The sequence below is a fragment of the Barbus barbus genome, assembly GCF_936440315.1.
Source record: "Barbus barbus genome assembly, chromosome: 21".
NCBI lineage: Eukaryota > Metazoa > Chordata > Actinopteri > Cypriniformes > Cyprinidae > Barbus > Barbus barbus.
In genome coordinates this window covers 8,861,886-8,882,427 of record NC_136749.1, presented here as the reverse complement: position 1 = coordinate 8,882,427, position 20,542 = coordinate 8,861,886, and the positions used below count along the sequence as shown (strand labels likewise).

The 20,542-nt window shown below is 38.0% G+C and overlaps 1 protein-coding gene across 1 annotated transcript in view; it reads right to left on the bottom strand.

Annotated features, from left to right (window-relative positions):
* The window catches only part of LOC306887908 (serine/threonine-protein kinase ULK4-like), a gene marked incomplete at its 5' end in the record, with an annotated part of 228,790 nt that overhangs the window by 187,994 nt on the left and 20,254 nt on the right, over nucleotides 1-20,542 (bottom strand). The window contains 1 exon segment of the mRNA XM_079445936.1: nucleotides 17,434-17,517. Within this exon segment, the coding sequence (XP_079302062.1) occupies nucleotides 17,434-17,517 (84 nt within the window).

Here is a 20,542-nt window from a genome sequence, read left to right as displayed (position 1 = left end):
AATAAATAAACCCTTAACATTAGCTTTCTCCCTGACTACAATTCTCCTTGCCAATAAATTTCCATCCATGTTAGGTTGTTTCTCTCTCTCTTGTCGATGGAAAGAGCTTTCTTAATCCACTCATTATTCCAGCCTTAAAGGTATACTTGCTGTTACGGTCGGTGATGGATGACTAATGCAACGTCGCAGTTTTATTTTATTTTTTTTCATCTCGAGTCAACTTCGACTGTTGCATTTAACTTACAATATATTTTTGTTGTTTGTAATAAAAGACTCGGAGCAATTATTTTTTTCAAAAAAAAACACACAGAACAAGAAGTGCTTTACTGCGTGCGTGTTCGATAACAGGTGCGTCTCCTCAGTTTTGTTTCACTTTTTTTTTTTTCTCATGTCACTCATGAAGGAATCCATGATCACTGTCCGCTTGCAATACTACATTAACTCCACCTGCGCTCTGCTACAAGCGACTCAGGTAACGCGGGTTTTTTTTTTTTTTACCTTATTTCCCGTTCACACTTTTCTCATCCTAATTTTACAGACTGCAAGTTACGCATGCTGACTGACACTGATCACTGGCGGGTGCGGTATTTTCTGATCGACTGTATTACACAATGGTAAACAGACCCGGGACCCGAAGTAATAGATTGGGACCCGACCCGGACACGGCTGACCATTTAAAATATAGACCCGAACCCGAACCCGTACGGTTCCCGGGTCGGGTCTCGGGTCCTCCGTGAAGACCTCTAGTTGACGACACACCTGCTAATGAAAAAGCAGATCCAGTTGTGGCAGCATGCGCCTCACCTCAAGTGGCAGGTGAACCCATCACCTTTCTTTTTACTGGGTAGCACGAAATAAACATGAATGGACATCAAAAGGTATATGTGACCCTGGACCACAAAACCAGTCATAAGTAGCACGGTTATATTTGTTGCAATAGCCAAAAATACACTGTATGGGTCAAAATGATACATTTTTCTTTTATTCCAAAAAAATCTTTAGGATATCAAGTAAAGATCATGTTCCATGAAGATATTTTGTAAATTGTCTACTGTACTAATCAAAAATTAAGTTTTGATTTATTTAATGCATTGCTAAGGGCTTCATTTGGACAATTTTAAAGGCAATTTTCACAATATTTAGATTTTTTTGCACCCTCAGATTCCAGATTTTCAAATTGTTACATCTCGGCCAAATATTGTCCTATCCTAACAAATGGAATGCTTATTTATTCAGCTTTCCTATGATGTATAAATCCCAATTTCAAAAAAAATGTACCCTTATGACTGGTTTTGTGGTACAGGGTACAATTTACTGAAATGTCTCATGTACTCACTCATTCAGTGTTTCAAACTGTGGAAAATGTTTATAGCTTGTAAACAATGCCACATATCAATACATTTACCTCAGAATAACCATTCGGCGCCCATACGCTCTGTATGATTGGAACACAGTTCCCTGATGGAACTGATGAGCTGATGATCTGAATCAATGAGAGAGAGAGAGAGAGAGAGAGAGAGAAAAAAAATGTAGAGCAGAGCGTGTGCAGAGCAAGAGAATCATTAGAAGACAGAATCGCGATTCATATAGGAATAGATTTTTTCGTGCAACCCTAGTTTTGACAGCATGGCAACAATTCTTCCTCTTCTCTAAAGCAGCGCAACATGGCCTTGGCCTCTTTGCTGCATGTTTGTGTGGGCGGGTTTTAAGTCAATTTCAGGGTTTGTGATGTCACCAACCTGGGGAAGTAGCTCGTTGTAGTCCCTACGAGCCGTTTCGATTTTGGCCTCCAACGATTATGAAAATACAATAATCAAGATAAAACGATTATTGTGCCCTATTCCGCCCCCTTTCCAGCAATGCACTTTCACTCCTCCATAAAATCCCATTTTTAAGTGTAAATCAGTAAAATCATGTAAAGTGACTTTTGCAAAATGGGACGTGCTTGAGTTATTGAAGTTAATTAGATTTATTAATATTTTTAAAAAGCTCGAAAGAGAACTTGTGCTGTTCCTCAGGAGGATATCTGTGTATGTGCTCAAAGATGGAGCAGAGAACGGACTTGTAAAGTCAACTTTTAGCTGAACGTATGCACCTAAACGGTCAAATACATGCAAAAATGTGTAAAAAAATGCGGCGCTTAGTGATTATTCACGTAAACCCTCATCGGTTATGTAATGAATGTAAACAGATGAGACTGAAAATACACGTGTAATAGTAAATTGGATCCGTGACAGCGAGCTATATTCCGGCTGCTGATATACAGTCGGTGCGCTTAATATTAATCAAACAACAAAATATAAAGACAAAATCACTCACTGCTCTTCACAGAAGGTCTTTTGTAGCTTTAATAAGAACCAAAGGAAGTTTAATTCTTACAGTAAAGACTATGCCTTTTTATTTTACATTTGATTATTCAATTTCTATAGTAGACTGTTAACTGAACACTTTACTTTTGCATTCAATTTTTTTTTCGGTTATATGGCCCACTAATAATCACGGTCATAATTTGTGTCATAATCGAGCAGCCCTACTGTAAATATAAATAGTTTTGAAGATAAAAGTACATTTTCAAGAGAACTGGCTTCTTTTTCACTTAGAAAACTTTATTATCCAACAGGTAAAAAACTTGCTAAACTAATAATGGTGCGGACAAGTTGAAATGTAATAGTCAGGGTGAGGGGTTTGTTCAAATATCATACAGCAGGTATGAGAAATAGTAGTTGTGATGATTGCTGTAGCAAGCACCACTAATTATTTCCATCTCAACCCTGAGTGTCAGTGGCATTTTGCGGCCATCTGGGAAACCATTAAAGGGGTGCATTTATGTAAAATTATGCTGATTGGGCTCATTTTTTTTTAAATAATGAACATTTTTTGTAATGGAGTACAGGTGTTTTCTACAGCTAAATACACTCATTCAAGCCTACTTTGGATTTCTGTGTGTGTTTATGAGAGATAGAGATTACGTAAAGCTTACAGAGGTCATCTCTGTATGGCTCCTTCTAACAACGCGAGAGTCTGTTTGAAGGAGCGGCACACCTGGTCCTGGATAAAGGCCTATGTAAATTGCCTGAGCCAGACAGGCCTTTCATTAGTGCGATCTCACTGTTTGAGCTCTTTCTCTCTCTCTCAGCATCAATCCATTCGGTCCCAGGCATAAACATTCTTTTATTCCAGCTAATCTGGTCTCTCCTAATCAAAAATCTGGTCAAGACACAGAAGATGGAAGAAGCTCAGTGAAGTCAACGTGAAATAGCATTCACATATTGCTTCTATAATGTGACATGAACTTTTTATATAGATTGTAATAAAGCAATTTGTAAGAACAACAATTTCACAAAACTGTTCCATAGCTTATTCATATTTGAAAAATGTCAAGTGGTGCAACCAAGGTAATGCAGTGCATTTAAAAAGAAGAAATTATATTCAGAGAGGCCTAAGCAGACCATAATAACCATTTTGTATGGCCAGTATATACAGGGTAGTTCCGCCTGTGAAATATCTTGTGGCACAACTCCCCAAAAACATAATGATAATTACAAATTAGTACTTAATTTATATATTTATAATTGTATATAATAATTTCTAATACAAATAAAAAAAAAAATAATAATAGGATTTGTACACCCACAAGTATCCAATTGTTTTTCTCCATAAATAATATATATATATATATATATATTTCCCACACACGGACTTTACCTGGGCGGGTCACTCAGATATTTTAACGGTCGCCCATGTATATTTGGTGACACATTTTTGTTTTTATTACCATCATCTCTTACACCTTTTTTTTTAATCCACCCGAGGTAATGAAACCATCTGCGATCGATTAACTAGTGGAAAATCTTCCTTCGCCCTACACTTTTTGTACTGCTCGTTCTGTTTCCTCAAGAACTGTCGACACTCCCACAGACAATTTCCAGTGTTTCCCATACATTGATTTATTTGTGGCGGGCAGCAACAATACCCACCGCCCGCTGCCATCAGCTCCCGCGTCTCTCACACACACACGAGCATGACTTTAGCACAATATTTAGCAACTTTCAGACCCTTTTGGAGGCTTTTTTTCCATAGCAGGTACAAACTGACAAACCTAGTGACTTTTTGGAAAAAAAAACCTTAACTATCGTTCAGTTGGAAAATATCTCCAGTACTGCCCCACGAGCGCGAGGTCTGACTCTCCCGGCGCAGTGTCGGCTCTCTCGGCATCTGTTCTGTCCGGTGAGTGGCAGAGAAGCAGCGCATTCAGTTGGTCGTAACGTAGCAAAATCGTCAATAAATCATTTACAAAACAGCATTTCCAAGCACCTGTCGCTTACTGACTGTTTGGACTTTTAAATATGAACATAATTCGTCTGTTAATATGCGCATAGTTTGTTACTCAGACGCAGGCAGTGTGCTGAATGAGACAAAACAGTAATATAGCCAAAACCACCGCATATAGTCGCTTTTTAGTGTAAGTTAGATGTATATTGATTTGATCAGACAATGTCGCGATTATAAATCAGGATTTAAGGAGTATAGTGAGAGTGATTCCTGGTTAACGTAGTATTAATTGGTGTGTTTACTACTTATACTTGTTTTATGTCATAAATATGCAAATTAATATGTGACATCACCTGCCGCCACAAGTCTCACAAAATCCTGCTTTATGTTCAACTGTCCCAATACTTATGCTCACATCAATGAGTGGGATGAACTCTAAAAGTGCTTTTCTTTTTATTTGGTAAAACAAGTATGTGTTGAGACAGCTAATAATAAAATGTGACATTCTGTAGTTTTGTCTCATATATACACACACACACACACACACACACACACACACACACAGTGGTGTGAAAAAGTGTTGGCCCCCTTCCTGATTTTTTATTTTTTTGCATGTTTGTCACACTTTAATGTTTCAGATAATCAAACTAATTTTTATATTAATCAAAGATAACACAAGTAAACACAACATGCAGTTTTTGAATTAAGTTTTTTATTATGAAGGGAAAACAAAATCCAAATCCACATGGCCCTGTGTGAAAAAGTGCTTGCCCCCTAAACTGAATAACTGGTTGGGCCACCCTTAGCAGCAACAACTGCAATCAAGCATTTGCGATAACTTGCAATGAGTCTGTTACAGCGCTGTGGAGGAATTTTGGCCCACTCATCTTTTTTGAATTGTTGTAATTCCGCCACATTGGAGGGTTTGAGCATGAACCGCCTTTTTAAGGTCATGCCACAGCATCTCAATAGGATTCAGGTCAGGACTATGACTAGGCCACTCCAAAGTCTTTATTTTGTTTTTCTTCAGCCATTCAGAGGTGGATTTTCTGGTGTGTTTTGGATCATTGTCCTGCTGCAGAACCCAAGTTCACTTCAGCTTGAGGTCACGAACAGATGGCCGGACATTTTCCTTCAGGATTTTTTGGTAGACAGCTGAATTCATGGTTCCATTTATCACAGCAAGTCTTTCAGGTCCTGAAGCAGCAAAACAGCCCCAGACCATCACACTACCACCACCATATTTTACTGTTGGTATGATGTTCTTTTTCTGAAATGCTGTGTTACTTTTACGCCAGATGTGACACACACCTTACAAAAAGTTAAACTTCTGTCTCGTCAGTCCACAGAGTATTTTCCCAAAAGTCTTGGGCATCAAGATGTTTTCTGGCAAAACTGAGACAAGCCTTTGTTTTTTTTGCTCAGCAGCGGTTTTCGTCTTGGAACTCTGCCATGCAGGCCATTTTTGCCCAGTCTCTTTCTTATGGTCTTATGACCTTAACTGAGGCAAGTGAGGCCTGCAGTTCTTTAGATGTTGTTGTGGGGTCTTTTGTGACCTCATGGATGAGTCGTCGCTGCGCTCTTGGGGTAATTTTGGTCGGCCGGCCTCTCCTGGGAAGGTTCACCACTGTTCCATGTTTTCGCCATTTGTGGATAATGGCTCTCACTGTGGTTCGCTGGAGTCCCAAAGCTTTAGAAATGGCTTTATAACCTTTTCCAGACTGATAGATCTCAATTACTTTCTTTCTCATTTGTTCCTGAATTTCTTTGGATCTCAACATGATGTTTAGCTTTTGAGGATCTTTTGGTCTACTTCACTTTGTCAGGCAGGTCCTATTTAAGTGATTTCTTGATTGCGAACAGGTGTGGCATTAATCAGGCCTGGGTGTGGCTAGAGAAACTGAACTAACAGTTATGTTTTAACGGGGGGGGGGGGCAAACACTTTTTCACACAGGGCCATGTGGGTTTGGATTTTGTTTTGCCTTCATAAAAAAAAAACTTTATTACAAAACTGCATGTTGTGTTTACTTGTGTTATCTTTGATTAATATTTAAATTTGTATGATGATCTGAAACATTAAATATATATATATATATATAATAAAAAAAAAAAAAAAAAAAAAAAAAAAAAACTTACATACATGAGACCAAAACAAAAATATTTTGACACTATCACCAAATAAAGGTTACATCTCAATGTGTTCTCAATGTATGGATTTTATTTTATTTTTTCAAATCTATGCATATTTCCCATAATTGATATAACCTTTATGACAGCATAAGGGTGCACTGATTTTTATTTTATTTTTTAATGACAAATATTCTGACAAATAAAATAATTTGATTTCACATTTTGGTTCCTAACAGTTTGCTTATTATCCGAGTAGCTGAACAGGTATGGGTTAAGAGTACCAAGTTTGGGGTTTCTGTAGTTTATGGTTTCTCACTTTTGCTTTTCTCACAAAGCAAAGAATGCTAAACTCAGAACAAACAGGGTTCTAGCATCTCTGATGCTTGGACCCTTGAATAGCTATTTGCTAATAGCTATTGTACAGTTTCTGCATCTTGGATGTAAAGCACTCTGTGACGCTTGCTCTAGAAAGGTACTATAGAAATAAAATACTTATTTTCCTACTGGTTAACATTAAACAGATATATGAGCAATCGTTCAAAACTTTGCACTATAAAACCTAACAGTCAAGTTTACTAAATAAAACCATTTCATTTCAGTCAAATACTACTGAAAGTTCATTTTACTTCATAGAAACATTTGTGAACTAAATAACTGATTATATTAAGCATAACTAAAACAATGTGATATAGCAAATTAATTTTTTTCAGCATGCTCTGCTTCAGACTGTTAAAGGGGAGAAAATGTTGAAATTAAGTGTATTTTGTGTCGAAGAATCACACACAATATGACCAGCAACGTGCACTATTAAAGTAAACAGTTTTCATTTCATGTAGAACTTAAACTGAGCTTTTCAAGAAGAAGAAAAACACAACAAATCACAGAGTAGAACATCGATAGCCTTCGGTAACAAAGTTATGTAGCCTTCGCGATCAACACACACTCTATGATACAGGGTGATGCATTTTGAATGGCTGTTCGTGACCGATTCAGCAGAGTGTCTTTGCTAAACGCGAAGAGAAAGCACGTGTGGAGCGGCCCAGTGTGTTTGATTACGGAGTGATGGAGATCAGAGGCAAAAACACATTGGTATAAACTGCATCACAGATATTCAGAGTCACAGAAGGGCCAGTGCGCACTATAGAGAGGCATTACAGGCAGAGCTAATAGGGAGGGGATGGAATATGCACAGTATGTGTGTGTGCAATAAATATTTAATGGAAGAGTAGTGTGATGCCCAGTTGCAGCCCAAGGCTCTGCTACACGCCACTTACAGTGAGCACAACCCTTTCATCATCCCCGCACACGGAATCGCACACACACAATCGTGCACGGCTCTTCCAGCTGCAGTATGACCTGAAAACCTGTCTGCATGCTGCTCTAGCTGTCTTTCTGAATTAAGAGCACTCTAACTCTCGATTGAGCACACAATATTCTCTGGCTAGCTCTGTTACTCTCATCTTCTCTGTGTGTGTTATGCACTTCTTACCCTCCCCCAACCTTCTCCCATCATCACCTGGCCTTTTTTCTCCTTCTCTCCCTCTAATTCCCCATCCCTCCCTCTCTGATGTCTTGTTTCCTGAGCTCAGCTCTCTCTGAATCAGCAGTGGTTCTCAAGCAGGTCAGCAAAGCGAGGCATTACAATTACTGCCTACATCAGCCTCAAAACACACGCGGATTTATTACTGTACTCGCATGACGCTAATGTTGGGGAATCGGTTGAATTGAATTAGCCGCCGCTTCTTTCATGGCTTTCCAGAAGATGTGGCGTTAATGTTTGCGGGGTGTAATTAGCGAGGCAGCATCGAGGAGGCACGCAGGCATCTGGCCGTTGCCTCTGCACCAATCGTGTCGCTGTCAGTCTAGACCTGCTTTGGAGAGAGTGATCAACTGCACAGCCTGGTGGCAGTGCTGCTGGGAAGAAAAGGAGAGTGGGAGAGAGAGCTGGGGAGTAACAGTGCTGGAGGGCCAGCTCTCTCTCTGATTACTGAGCTTATTACTGCAAGGAACTAGACTTGCTTATAAGCTGTGTATCTTTCTCTCCTGTTCTTCTCTGTCTCTCTGCTTAATGTTGTTAAGTGTTGCTCTGATACTGATATCCTGATTGTCGCTGATTATTATTTTCATGTAACACTGGACAGACAATAAATTGATCAGGGTTCCCACTCTAAGCCAAATGTCAAATTCCCTGACTTTCACTGATAAAAAGCTGAATTTCCATTACCTATAATGAACGGAAAAACAGTGCGGAGCACTTTTTTTGCTTTTTACCATTAAACGCTCTTTGATATTTTTTATACTTTTTATTTTTAAACTCGGCCTTTGAAGAGGTCATTTTGTAGCTTCTAAAAATGTAAATTTTCTGGCATATTTGCCTTAATTTGTACAGCCTGGTGACTGCATTTGACTTCGTGATTGCCAGTTGACGAGTGGGAAGGGAATAAAATGGAGCTGAAAAAAATAGCCCAGGGCTCAATGCTAAGGATTTTTTCAGTGGTTAAAATTATTACTTGCCCTGTTAATATTTTCAGTAGTCTTGCCACAAAAAATAAATTAAATAAAATAGTTGCTTTTATCAATTTAGATTTTTGTATTCTAATAAATAAACTTGACACCAATATTTTAGATGCCAATAAAATTTTACAATTCTCGATTTCAATGTTAATACCACAGCAAAAAAAAAAAAAATACTAGCCTAACTAATATAAAGTTAAAATATTATTAAAGATAAGTGACAGTCAGTAAATAAGAACAAATTAACAAAATGCAAGTAATAGCTCAATTAAATATATAGCACAAAGATGGAAATAAATCTTGCTTAAGTTTTTATGTTTGTAGGTGTTCAGGTACATAAATTGAATAATCACTTATAAAATAATATTTGCATATTCTTTACTCTGCATTGCACCTTGATTTTTCATTGCCATTTGAAATTAGTGGCAAGGTAACCACTGCATTTTAATCATGAATCAATCCAAAAAAAAAAAAATACACAATTTATTTTAGACTGCATAATTTCAAAATCTGAAGCAAAAACAGAATGGTGTGACTGTGAAATTATGCTATGTGAAACAGCAGCAGGGCTGAATGAGATGCAATTTCACTCTCTGACAGCAGGTGGCGCTTATGGAACAGTGATACAGCGTTTCCTTAGTTGCCGCTGTAAACACTGCGTGTGTTAACGCTCATTTAAATGCATTATACAGAGGCAAGATGAGAAGAAAACGCCATGTAAACTTTTCTGAAAACAACCAGTTCCCCTCAGAAACAAATTTATCTAAAATTCAATATTTAGAATTCCTATATTCCGCGCATCTTGTTCTGCCTGTTATGGTATTTTCTCCTCTTAACGTCCATCCTCAGCATCTCTGGCCTCTGTTAATGTCCGTTTACAGACGCTGAGAGAAACTCAATTCAGGGTACTGAATGGAGTTGACGAACAAAAATCCCTGATATTCCATGACTTGGACAAAAAATATATAAAATTCCCTGACTTTCAATGTCTGGAATAGACCTTTTAAAATTCCATGATATTCCAGAATTTCCATGACCCGTGGGAACCCTGATTGAAGATTTTATATTATAACATATTAAAAAACAACCTTTATGATAGAAATAACAGCATTAATTGGCCTCAGATTTCAATACTTGAGTCACATTTAATGTTTTATTGGATTCAAAATATCAAATTAATATCTGCAAACTTCTTAAAGGGGTCCTATTATGCTTTTACACTTTTTGAATTTTAGTCAGTGTGTAGTGTGTGTGTATGTTTGGCCATAAAAAGATCTGCAAAGTTACAAATCCACTCCAAAGGGAGATATTTCGTATTTAAAAAATCCCTTTTCAAGAACTACAATGAACGGCTCGTTTGGACTACTGCGTTGTTTTCAGGCGCTTGTGATGTCACAAAGCGGCCCATTAGAATATCATTAAAATAAATCCCGCCTACGGAAATTCGAATGGTTGGCGGGTGGGGAGAACGCTTGGTTGAGCTCTGCACGTTTCAAAATCGAAACCCGGTGCGGGCGTTTTTATATCACTGCATTTCTGAAGGAAACCAACTGTCTTCAGAAAATTATAGATGTCATTTTCATTTCATCTTGCATGTAATGTCTGATAAAGCAGCGTTTGTGAGCGGAGCGCTGCTTTGTGTACAGGGGAAACCTCGCTCTCTACCACTCCAACAGTGCCTCCTGCTGGCAGAGAATTAATTTGCATATATATGCCGCCACAAATAGTGCAAGTCTGTGGGAATATGCAGGGCTTGACATTAAGCGTTCTCATGTGGTAAATTTGTGATTTACTTGTGTGAGTATAAAAAAAGTTACTTGCCCGGGGAGAATTTTTTTTTTTTTTAATTGAGTTATAAATATAATTATTTATTGTAGTTATACAAAACACATTTAGTTTATTTAGTTAGATTTTTCTTTTTAAATAAAATAATGAAAAAATAATAAAGTGTGATAATATTATATTTAAAAATAAAAAGGGAGTACTACTTACAAATAAAATTGTTTTATATTAAACCTAATAAAATGCTAATATTTACTTTATATGAATTTTCAAACTTCAATTTTCAACTTCGAGCTCAATTTAATCAGTCAATTAGTATAAGACGACATTTGGGCTGTTACCAAAAATTAAATCAGAATCAACAAAAATTGTCTTCGCAATGTAGAGGAAAGACAGAAGCTGCATCTGAAGTGGAATAGATATATACCACCAGTAGGTGGCATCAAGTCACTGTTAATAAGAGAGTCATTGCGATTGAACTGAATCATTTAAACGGTTGACTTATTCAGGAACGAAACACCGTCATGTTGCTCAGAGACACAAAACAGTGCTGTGGCTGTGTTTGGAATTATTTTTGTTGGTGAAACAGAGCAAAAACAGGAAATATGGTGTCTAAAACATAAGTCTCTTTATGTTAACTTCATGTTTATTGAACCGTTATAAAATCACATTTGTAATCATGATGGTTTTTGGAGCCAAAAAAAAAAAACAGCGCTCAATCTTCGTGTGATATTTTTTAACTATATGAAATTATATAAATATATACATTTTCTGCCCCCATATCTTGAACTTTCTGATCATTCTTCATGCATTGTAATACTGAATCATGCAGTGAAAGAACGCACTCGCACGTGAGCTAGTCTAACCTAGACTTCTTTACGTAATGAATGCGTGCACTCTGTAGGGGTGTTTTGTTTGATTCTTGCAATATGCTCGTTAAAATAACAATTACGAAATTATCATCGCAAACGATATCGCACACCCCTATAACAAATGCTATATCATAAAGTCTGTTATTAAGGCCCGTTCACACCAAGCACGATAACGATAAAGATAACGATAAAGATATAGTTCTAAAAATCGTTCTCAGTATTAAAGAATAGCAGCTTCCGCACAACTATAACGATAAAGGCACAAAGAAACGATATAGTTGGAATCACCTCCAGAACGATTTTTTCCAGCTGATGAACGATAAAAAACACTGACAGCCAATCAGAATCTATCCTGCTATAATGTGCTCGAGAATTTAAAGCAATTTAGAATAAACAGATGATATCGTTCGCTAGTGTGGACGCTAATATCGTTATCTTTATCGTTATCGTGCTTGGTGTGAACGGGGCTTTATTGTTTTTGACATTGACTTTTTCAAGTTACTTGTCCGATTGGGCAAGTAAATTTCTCTTTCACTTGCCCGTCCAAAACATACACTTGTCCCGGACAAGCGTTAATGTCGAGTCCTGCTATGGTATAAATAAATTCAACTGTATCACAGTTTCACTGCAATTCATGTTATAATGTTAGAATTAAAGAACAATAAACATAATACATATTACCTTTGCACTTATGCAGTTATTTTTAAGCTGTTGTTGACATCCTATCTAAAACGTGATTTAGCCAAAAAAACAACAAAAAAAAAACAATACTGTTACCACTTTAATATGTCTTGTAATATCCATGCGTGCAAAGGCTTTGCGCGATCCTCTTGTTCAATATTCTCGGGGTCTGAATTGATATAGCAATATTGACGAACTTGCTGCTTTGGCAAGGGGCGGGGCAGTACTGAAACACCCTCTAAGCTGTTTGACAATCACAACGCACTGGGACAGCTAACCAATCACAACACATTTAGTTTTTCGGAAGGCGGGCCTTCATCAAACATGGAACTAATCGAGCCGTTTGTGCCAGGCTGGGGAGAAAGGTATTGTAATAATGTGAATTATGTGAAAAATAATGCAATTTTCGAACCACCAAGCATGAGAGCATGTTCTAGTACACCCCCAAAACAAAATCAAAACTTTGTAAAAGAGCATAATAGGACCACTTTAAATGCTGAATGTATTGACCACAGTTCATCACATTAGTGAAGTGTGTGAAGTGACATTCAGCCAAGTATGGTGACCCATACTCGGAATTCGCACACACACAGCAGTGAACACACACACACCGTGAACACACACCCGGAGCAGTGGGCAGCCATTTTATGCTGCAGCGCCCGGGGAGCAGTTGGGGGTTCGGTGCCTTGCTCAAGGGCACCTCAGTCGTGGTATTGAGGGTGGAGAGAGCGCTGTACATTCACTCCCCCCACCTACAATTCCTGCCGGCCGGAGACTCGAACCCGCAACCTTCGGATTACAAGTCCGACTCTCTAACCATTAGGCCATGACTTTCCCCTATTACCCCCTATTAACCAATTAACTACATTGGTTAAAAGTGTGTTAAAAAACAACCAATGAAAAAGCTCATTATTACACCCAATGAATTTTGAATTATTACACCCAATGAATCATAAGGTGGGTATTATACAAGAGTTTTGTGTATGTGGTCTGAAAAAGACTTGGGTAAACATGCCGATTTAGGTATAAACAACATGCATGAAGAACTCATGATCACCAAGGCAGCATTTATTTGACTAAAATACAGTGAAAATAGTAATATTGTTAAATATTATTACAATTTAAAACAAGTGATTTCTATTTTAATATATTTTAAAATGTAATATAATTTTAAATTCACTCAAGAAAGATTTGCTTTTATTATAACCATAAAAAATTTTTATGCTGCTTATTTTCTTTTGTTTTGAGGAAATCAATGTGGAGACGTATGCTTGAACTTGCCAACAAAGTAGGCCTTTCCAAGAACACTTGGAGATGGAAACAAGCACATGGCCGTCTGGCCAAAAAGCAGTACCCACTATGACCTTCACTCTAAGCAGAACCAAAGATAACAGGCAACAAAAAATAAGCCAGCACCACTCATCCCCTGAACCAATAGAAAAACACATGCAACCACTGAACTTAATCTTTGATTAGACTGTTCTTTCTGTACTTCCCGGTCTTTAATACTTGCCATTGGCACAAGGATATATATTAGGGGTGTAAGAGTACACATGACGGTTTGGTACGTACCTCGGTTTTAACATCATGATAGGGGTGTGCGATATGACGATTTTTGATCGTGGACGATAAAAATGTCTCCACGATCTGCTTTTTAAGAAATATCGTAGTATCGTGCTACAGCACACATTCTGTCAAATACAGTTCTGGCGCCTCCGTCTCTATATACTGTACAATACGACATACAGCAGTAGAGTTACTCTGACAGGACACTGCACTTATTCGCGATCGCAAAAGTACATTATTTGCATACAAGCCTTGCTGGTAAATGTTTAATTCGCGCGCTGGTCTGACGTGCGCTTGTTCTGAGCGGATACACCTGAAGCACGCGTGCTAAAAAGCCTGTCTAACAGCGCCTGATTACTCAACTAAGTTATATTTTGCGCTAATACTGTCAAAACACACAAGGTTTACATACAGACTGAGTTGGTTATCTCTAAAATGAAAGTAAATAGTTAAGAGAGAAACGGATGCGTGCCTGTACTGTATATTAGATGCGTGCAGCTCTTAAAGGGACAGGACACTAAACATGCTGCCGACTGTCATTAAAGGGATAGTTCACCCTAAAATTTAATTTCTGTCATTATTTACTCAGTGGAAAACCAAACAGTTGCTGGTCCACATTGACTTTGATAGTAGGAAAGAAAAATCCTATGGAAGTCACTGTGGACCAGCAACTGATTGGTTTTCCACCTTCTTCAAAATAGCATTTATAAATGTTCAGCACAAGAAAGAAACTCATTCCGGTTTAAAACAACTTTTGAGTAAATGATGATATAAAAATACAACATTATGACAGAATTGACAGACAGATGACAGAATATTAATTTGTGGGGGAACTATTCATTTAACGTTAACAAAACAACAAAACGCAAAAGAGAAAAATCACTCACTATTCTTGACTGAAAAACTTTAATACAGTTGCTTTAGGAATCAGTCTATCTAGTGTTTTATTTTTATATTTGTTCATTCAATTTCATTGAATGCTCTGCTAAATACACCTATTGTACCTGGAAATAAAGCACTGTTTGTTTTATTTGTATATTATGTGTATTTGTAATGTGTATCTTTGTTCTTATTTTTTAATAAGAAAAATAAAATAATGACAAAGATTTATCTTCGCCCACTTTGGCCTAAATATCTGCCATGCATCTTTGTCTTTCTAGTTTGGCTGTAATGCTCAGACAACTTGTAAAACCCAAATAGTAAAACTAACAAAGAATCGTGAATCGTGATATTTCTATAAAAAATCGTGATATGATATTTTTCCCGTATCGCCCACCCCTACATCATGATTCGGTATGTTTCGGTACAGAAGGGGAAAACACAAAAAAAAAAAAAAAATCTCTCTCTCTTTTTTGATTAAACAGTGGTTTACTGAACAAATTGCTCTCTCTTTAAATGAATTAACTAAAATTGTCTTAGGGATAAAAATGTACCTCAGCTTATGCTCTATATGGAGCCCTTTTATATTACTATAAGGTTACAATTAACAGGAGCCAAACAGAGCCCAATCTTGAATTTAATTACCATTTATTTTTAAATATAATAATCAACATCCAGCTTTAAAAATGCAAACATGTAAACTGCACATCATTTTTTTTATTAACTTCTAAATTTAAAAATGTCTATTTGTTGCTGAACTATATTAATTTTGTGAATAACGAGTTGTGGACATTGATGACATGCCTGAGGTAAATGAAATAATCAGTGATAAAAAATAACTGACACCCCTGTTGTGTCTGTTTTCACTAATACTAATCAAAATACTACACTCTGAAAAGTTAAGGTTCCTCTTTGGCATCTATGGTTCTGTGAACCTGTAACATCCACAGAGCAGAACCTTTCCATTGCACAAAAGGCTCTTTTCAGTGGAAAAGGTTCTTCAGATTATTAAAAAGTTTTTCACGCTATGAAAAAAGTGGTTCTTTTAAGAATTGTTGACTAATGGCGCTTTTCCACTGTACAGCTCGGCACGGCTCAGTTTGGCTCGGTTTGCATTTCCACTGCAGTTTAGTACCACTTTAGAGTGGTTGGGATTATTTACATGTCGTTACAGTTGCACCGCCTCTACTGCCGTGACTCCTGAAAAACTTTTTAATTCCACGTCGCTCCATCAAGCTCTCGCTGGATCCGCTCCTCAGCTACCAACGAAAGGAACGTCTCTACTTCCTAAACAGACAATGAAACAGACATTTTTTGGTTGTTAAAAGAAAGGTGCGCTCGTTCAAAACAGTTGCGTTTGATCCTTCGCTGCCTGTGCTGACTTAAATCTAACGTTGTCTGTTGTGTCCCGTGCCGCAAGTTCAATGATGCAGGCAGTGACAATTTTCTCCAGCCAATCAGTGATCAGCAGAGTTTACACGTCATGTTTTGGTAATGGTACGGTTTGCTTGGAACCTCAGCCAAGGTGGTACTAAAAATAAAAGTACCAGGTACCATACCCAGTGGAAAACCCGCCAAAAGTGAACCGTACCGAACAGTACCGAGCCGTACCATGTAGTGGAAAAGCGCCATAAAAGGTTTTTGTGGAACCCAAAAACAGTTCTTCTATTGCACTGCTGCAGAAAACCCCAATTTGGAACCTTTATTTTTAATAAAACAAATGCATTGTGTTTTGACCAACCACTAGCCATTTCCGCATGCAATTTGCATCAGACGGTCAATGGGGCGTTCCATCTGAAGCAGAAACAATTGTGATGTCAGCTAAGAACTGCTTCTGAAGTTTAAAAAGTTGCTGATGCATCGATAAACACAATGTTTTTTTTTTTAAGAAAGTAAAACACACAACAGCTGTTGATCATCACAGGCCATCAGTTCTGAAACACAAATTTCAAAGCAACCTTGAAAGTTCAAGGGAATCAGATGAACTCCAGGAAGAACTACTTCAAGCAGCTGAGAATATAAATTTAACAGCCAGCAAAAATGATGAGACGAAAAAACCCAAATGCTGCATAAGCAGGATGGAGCGGAGAGCTAAAATTGGGCACATTCACTGGAGGGCTCAACTTTTGCCAATCATTGGCAGCTGACCAGCCAGAAAACAGCAGCACAGCTACAGAACAGCTACAAAAACTTTAGTTCATCACGCCCAACTTTTTCCTTCCCGAGCAATACTTTCTTTCAGCGCAGCAGACCAGGGGTTGTCGGCAACACAAGCTGCAGCTCCTAAATTCTCTTCTTAATGGCAGATCTTCCCCTGCTAATAAAGGAATAATGAGGGAGTCTGTATGGTGTTCGGTCCCCTGTGGAAGAGAAGCTCTCAGCACTCACAGTAAACACAGTCTGTTCAGACTAGAGATGATCAGTTTGATGTCTGTCTCCATGCAGATGGTTCCATTCTTAAACAATGCAGGCCAGCGTGGTTAATTGCTACTGAGACGACCGGAGGTGCGGTTACGTGAGCATTTCTGCTGCAGGTGAGAGTGTTTTTGTGTGACAGCACTGACTGACGAGCGAGCAAGTGAGCGCCCTTGACTCGCGGCAGGCGAATAATGCCTATAAGGGCTGGGGGAGGTTCGTTATCAGACAGATCCCCCCGCCCCCATGCGCACATATTCACACACACACACTCGTGCGCACACTTACACACACTCTGTGAGGACAGTGTAGCAGTCTTACCCCTTCCCGAAGGCACCTCATTAACACGGTGTAGGCGGCAGCAGGAACGACCCACAATCCTCCTGGGCGCTCTTTCTTCTCTTCCTGCAGGGGAAGGAAAGAGAGTATGTGTGTGTGTGAGTGAGTGAGCAAGAAAGAGAGAACTATTACTGAGACTCATTTGGGGAACAATTAAAAGCAGCAAAATGCAGCCACCATCATAATGAGGCTAAATAAATAAAGTCCTGTGGCGGTAAATAAGACGACAGACTCGCTGGCTCGGGCAGGTACAGGAAACACAGCTCAAGTTATAAGCAATGATTGTGTCAATTAGAGGGAAAAGCGGGGGAACGCTGCGAAGCAACATCCTCCTCTCATTTAACTTCTAATGCTTGCGTTCAGCACAGCGCTGAGACTGATCGTCAACATCAACAGCAGATCGCGAGCAAGACCTTCCTACAAGTCAAGGCCTGATTTGGATTTCTGTTTATATGTAGCTGCATTATGCAACGTGCAATAGACTGTTATAAATTCAAAATGACTTTTTTTTTTGGGGGGGGGGGGGTTAACTGATGATTACTTTTAATAAAAGGTAGAAATTTTATTATGACAAACTGGCCTTGAAAATCCTCTATGTAAAAAAATTAAATACATGTGCAAACAGCTTTGTAATTCAAAACAGAGATTCTAATTTATTAATGAATCACTATCACAAATTAACTGAAAGTTATCAATATTTACAATGGAGCAAAATGTGTGCACAGTAACATTAAACTGTCAAAGAGTTTATGTATTTAATTTTGTATCTCCAAGCTTGATTAATCTACAAACATAGCTGGTATTTTGTTGCAGTTTATGCAATAAAGCATTTTATGTTCAATTGAGCAATTCGGAGGACTTCATTTTTAGTTTTTTTTTTTTTCCTTCTTCCCTTTCTTCCCAGATTAGAAGCACCTCTTGCAATAAACTGATACCCATGAGTGAGAACCTCAGTGGGCAAACTGTTCTTAAAGAGAACTTCACAAACCTTTTCTAGGGCCGTTAAAATTGATTATCATGGGATCATGGGATAGCAGCAGAAAAAGGGGAAAACTCTACCCCCCAGTGGCTGATAAAATAATTTTGGAAGCAGGAATCATTCTGTGAAAACTAGCATCATCTTATTGGTCTCTCTTTGGACGCTGTACGCTTCGTACAGGTTAATACAGAAATAATTAACATTGACTTCTGATAAATTAAAATGCATCATTTATATTGCATTAGACAATAAAATATGGAATCACGTAGGGCTGTAAACATCGAAGTCACTGAGCTATGACAGTGGTGAAGCTACAAATGGGCCCACCCACTTTCAACTGTGGCCCACCCAATAAGAAGGTAATCTTCCAAATGAATGTAATTTATTAAACAACAATGATAATAATAATAATAAACATTATTTCACTAACTTTCTATATTTCGTTAAAAACAGCACAAGGTCACCTGGTCAGTTACAGGCAGTTACTTATTTGTCCCTCTTCCTATAGGTGCATATGATGACATCAAAATGATGATTTGTCAGTTTCTGTAATTCCCACCTACAATGTTATGTTTATGAAGTAAAGACATAATAGTAAAATGCGCCCGTTTGTGGAGTTGAATTTGAAAATAGTGAAACAAAGATCAATCAGTCAGTTCTTTAAAAAGTCTTAGCAACGAATCCGGACCATCTACAAATGAAACCAGACCAACCTGCATTGAACTTTTGAGCCAAGCAAGTTTGAAGCATCATATTAGCATAGGTGCAATGTCTGATCCGCTAAACAGATGTGTCTTTTGTGGAAAGAAACACATAAACGTTGTGATAGATACTGTTCTCCACAACAAACTACATATTTGCAGCAGCGCGCATTTCTACGGTCCTCGATGTTTACTCTCCTTTGAACGCGAACAGGTAGAGAAACTTGATTATGGGATCATCTTCAAAGCCCCGTTGTCTCAGACTGAGATAATGCTTTACAATAAAATGCTTTTAGTTAACATTAATGCATTAACTAACATTAACAATGACCAATACATTTGTTACAATATTTAGTCATCTTTGTTTAAAATACAACTGTTCATTGTTTTGTTAGCTCACGAATGTTAACAGTTACAACTTTAATTTTAATAATGCATTAGTAAATGTTGAAATTATAATGTTAATCAATAATTTATAAGTATTGGGTATTAAACCTTTGTGCTGTACTTTCTGTTGGCAATTTAACATGCAGTTTTCAAATGCACAGTAACTGCAAAAGTGGAAAAATGAGATCATATAATCGCTTGTTTGCAGATAGCACTTGGTTTTTATTATAGCTAATTTATTGTACATTTTTGACTATATTATTTATAGCTGTGCACACTATACAATATATAACATGAAATGGAATACTACAAACAGAGGGCGAACAATGTTAAAGAACAAATATACTATAGTTGTGTTTTACTGAAAGACAGACTGAAGAACGATGAAAGCTAGTGGGTTTACGCTTGCTTTTGTGGCTTATCTCGTATCATGCCCATTCATTATGTCGCTGAAAGCACAGCCACAGTTTTCCACCTGGACCGTTATTGACATTCATAGCGTCAACACACCTATTGCTCGCATTACACTAGAACCGAGGAGTGGAGAAAAGTCATTAGATAAAGCCAATCAAGGCCACAGTGTCCCTCACCCGCCCCCTGAGCTCAGAGCTAATGTGATCAATAAAAGCTGTGTGTGCTGTTGTACTGCATGACCCTGAAAAACACAACCGTACAGGAGATACACACTTATATAAGCCTAACAAAACATGTTATCTGCTAACCTCGGGTCCTTTACAGCGATCGATACAGCGATCAGATTAGGGTGACCAGATGTCGACAACACAGGACATATTTTGGAGAAAGGAAAACAGGCCATCTCATCACAACGGTTGTAATGAGGTAAAATGGTGCTGTGATGAGCCACTTATGGACTCCAGAGGCTGTGCTTCATTACACCTTTAGACCTCATTCACAGGCTGCTGTACATGTGTGATGTTGAAAATCCCCCAACAAAGCACTGTGGTATAGCTAGCAAATGCAGTGTTACCGTGACAGACAGCAGACGTGCAGTAGACAGTAGTTA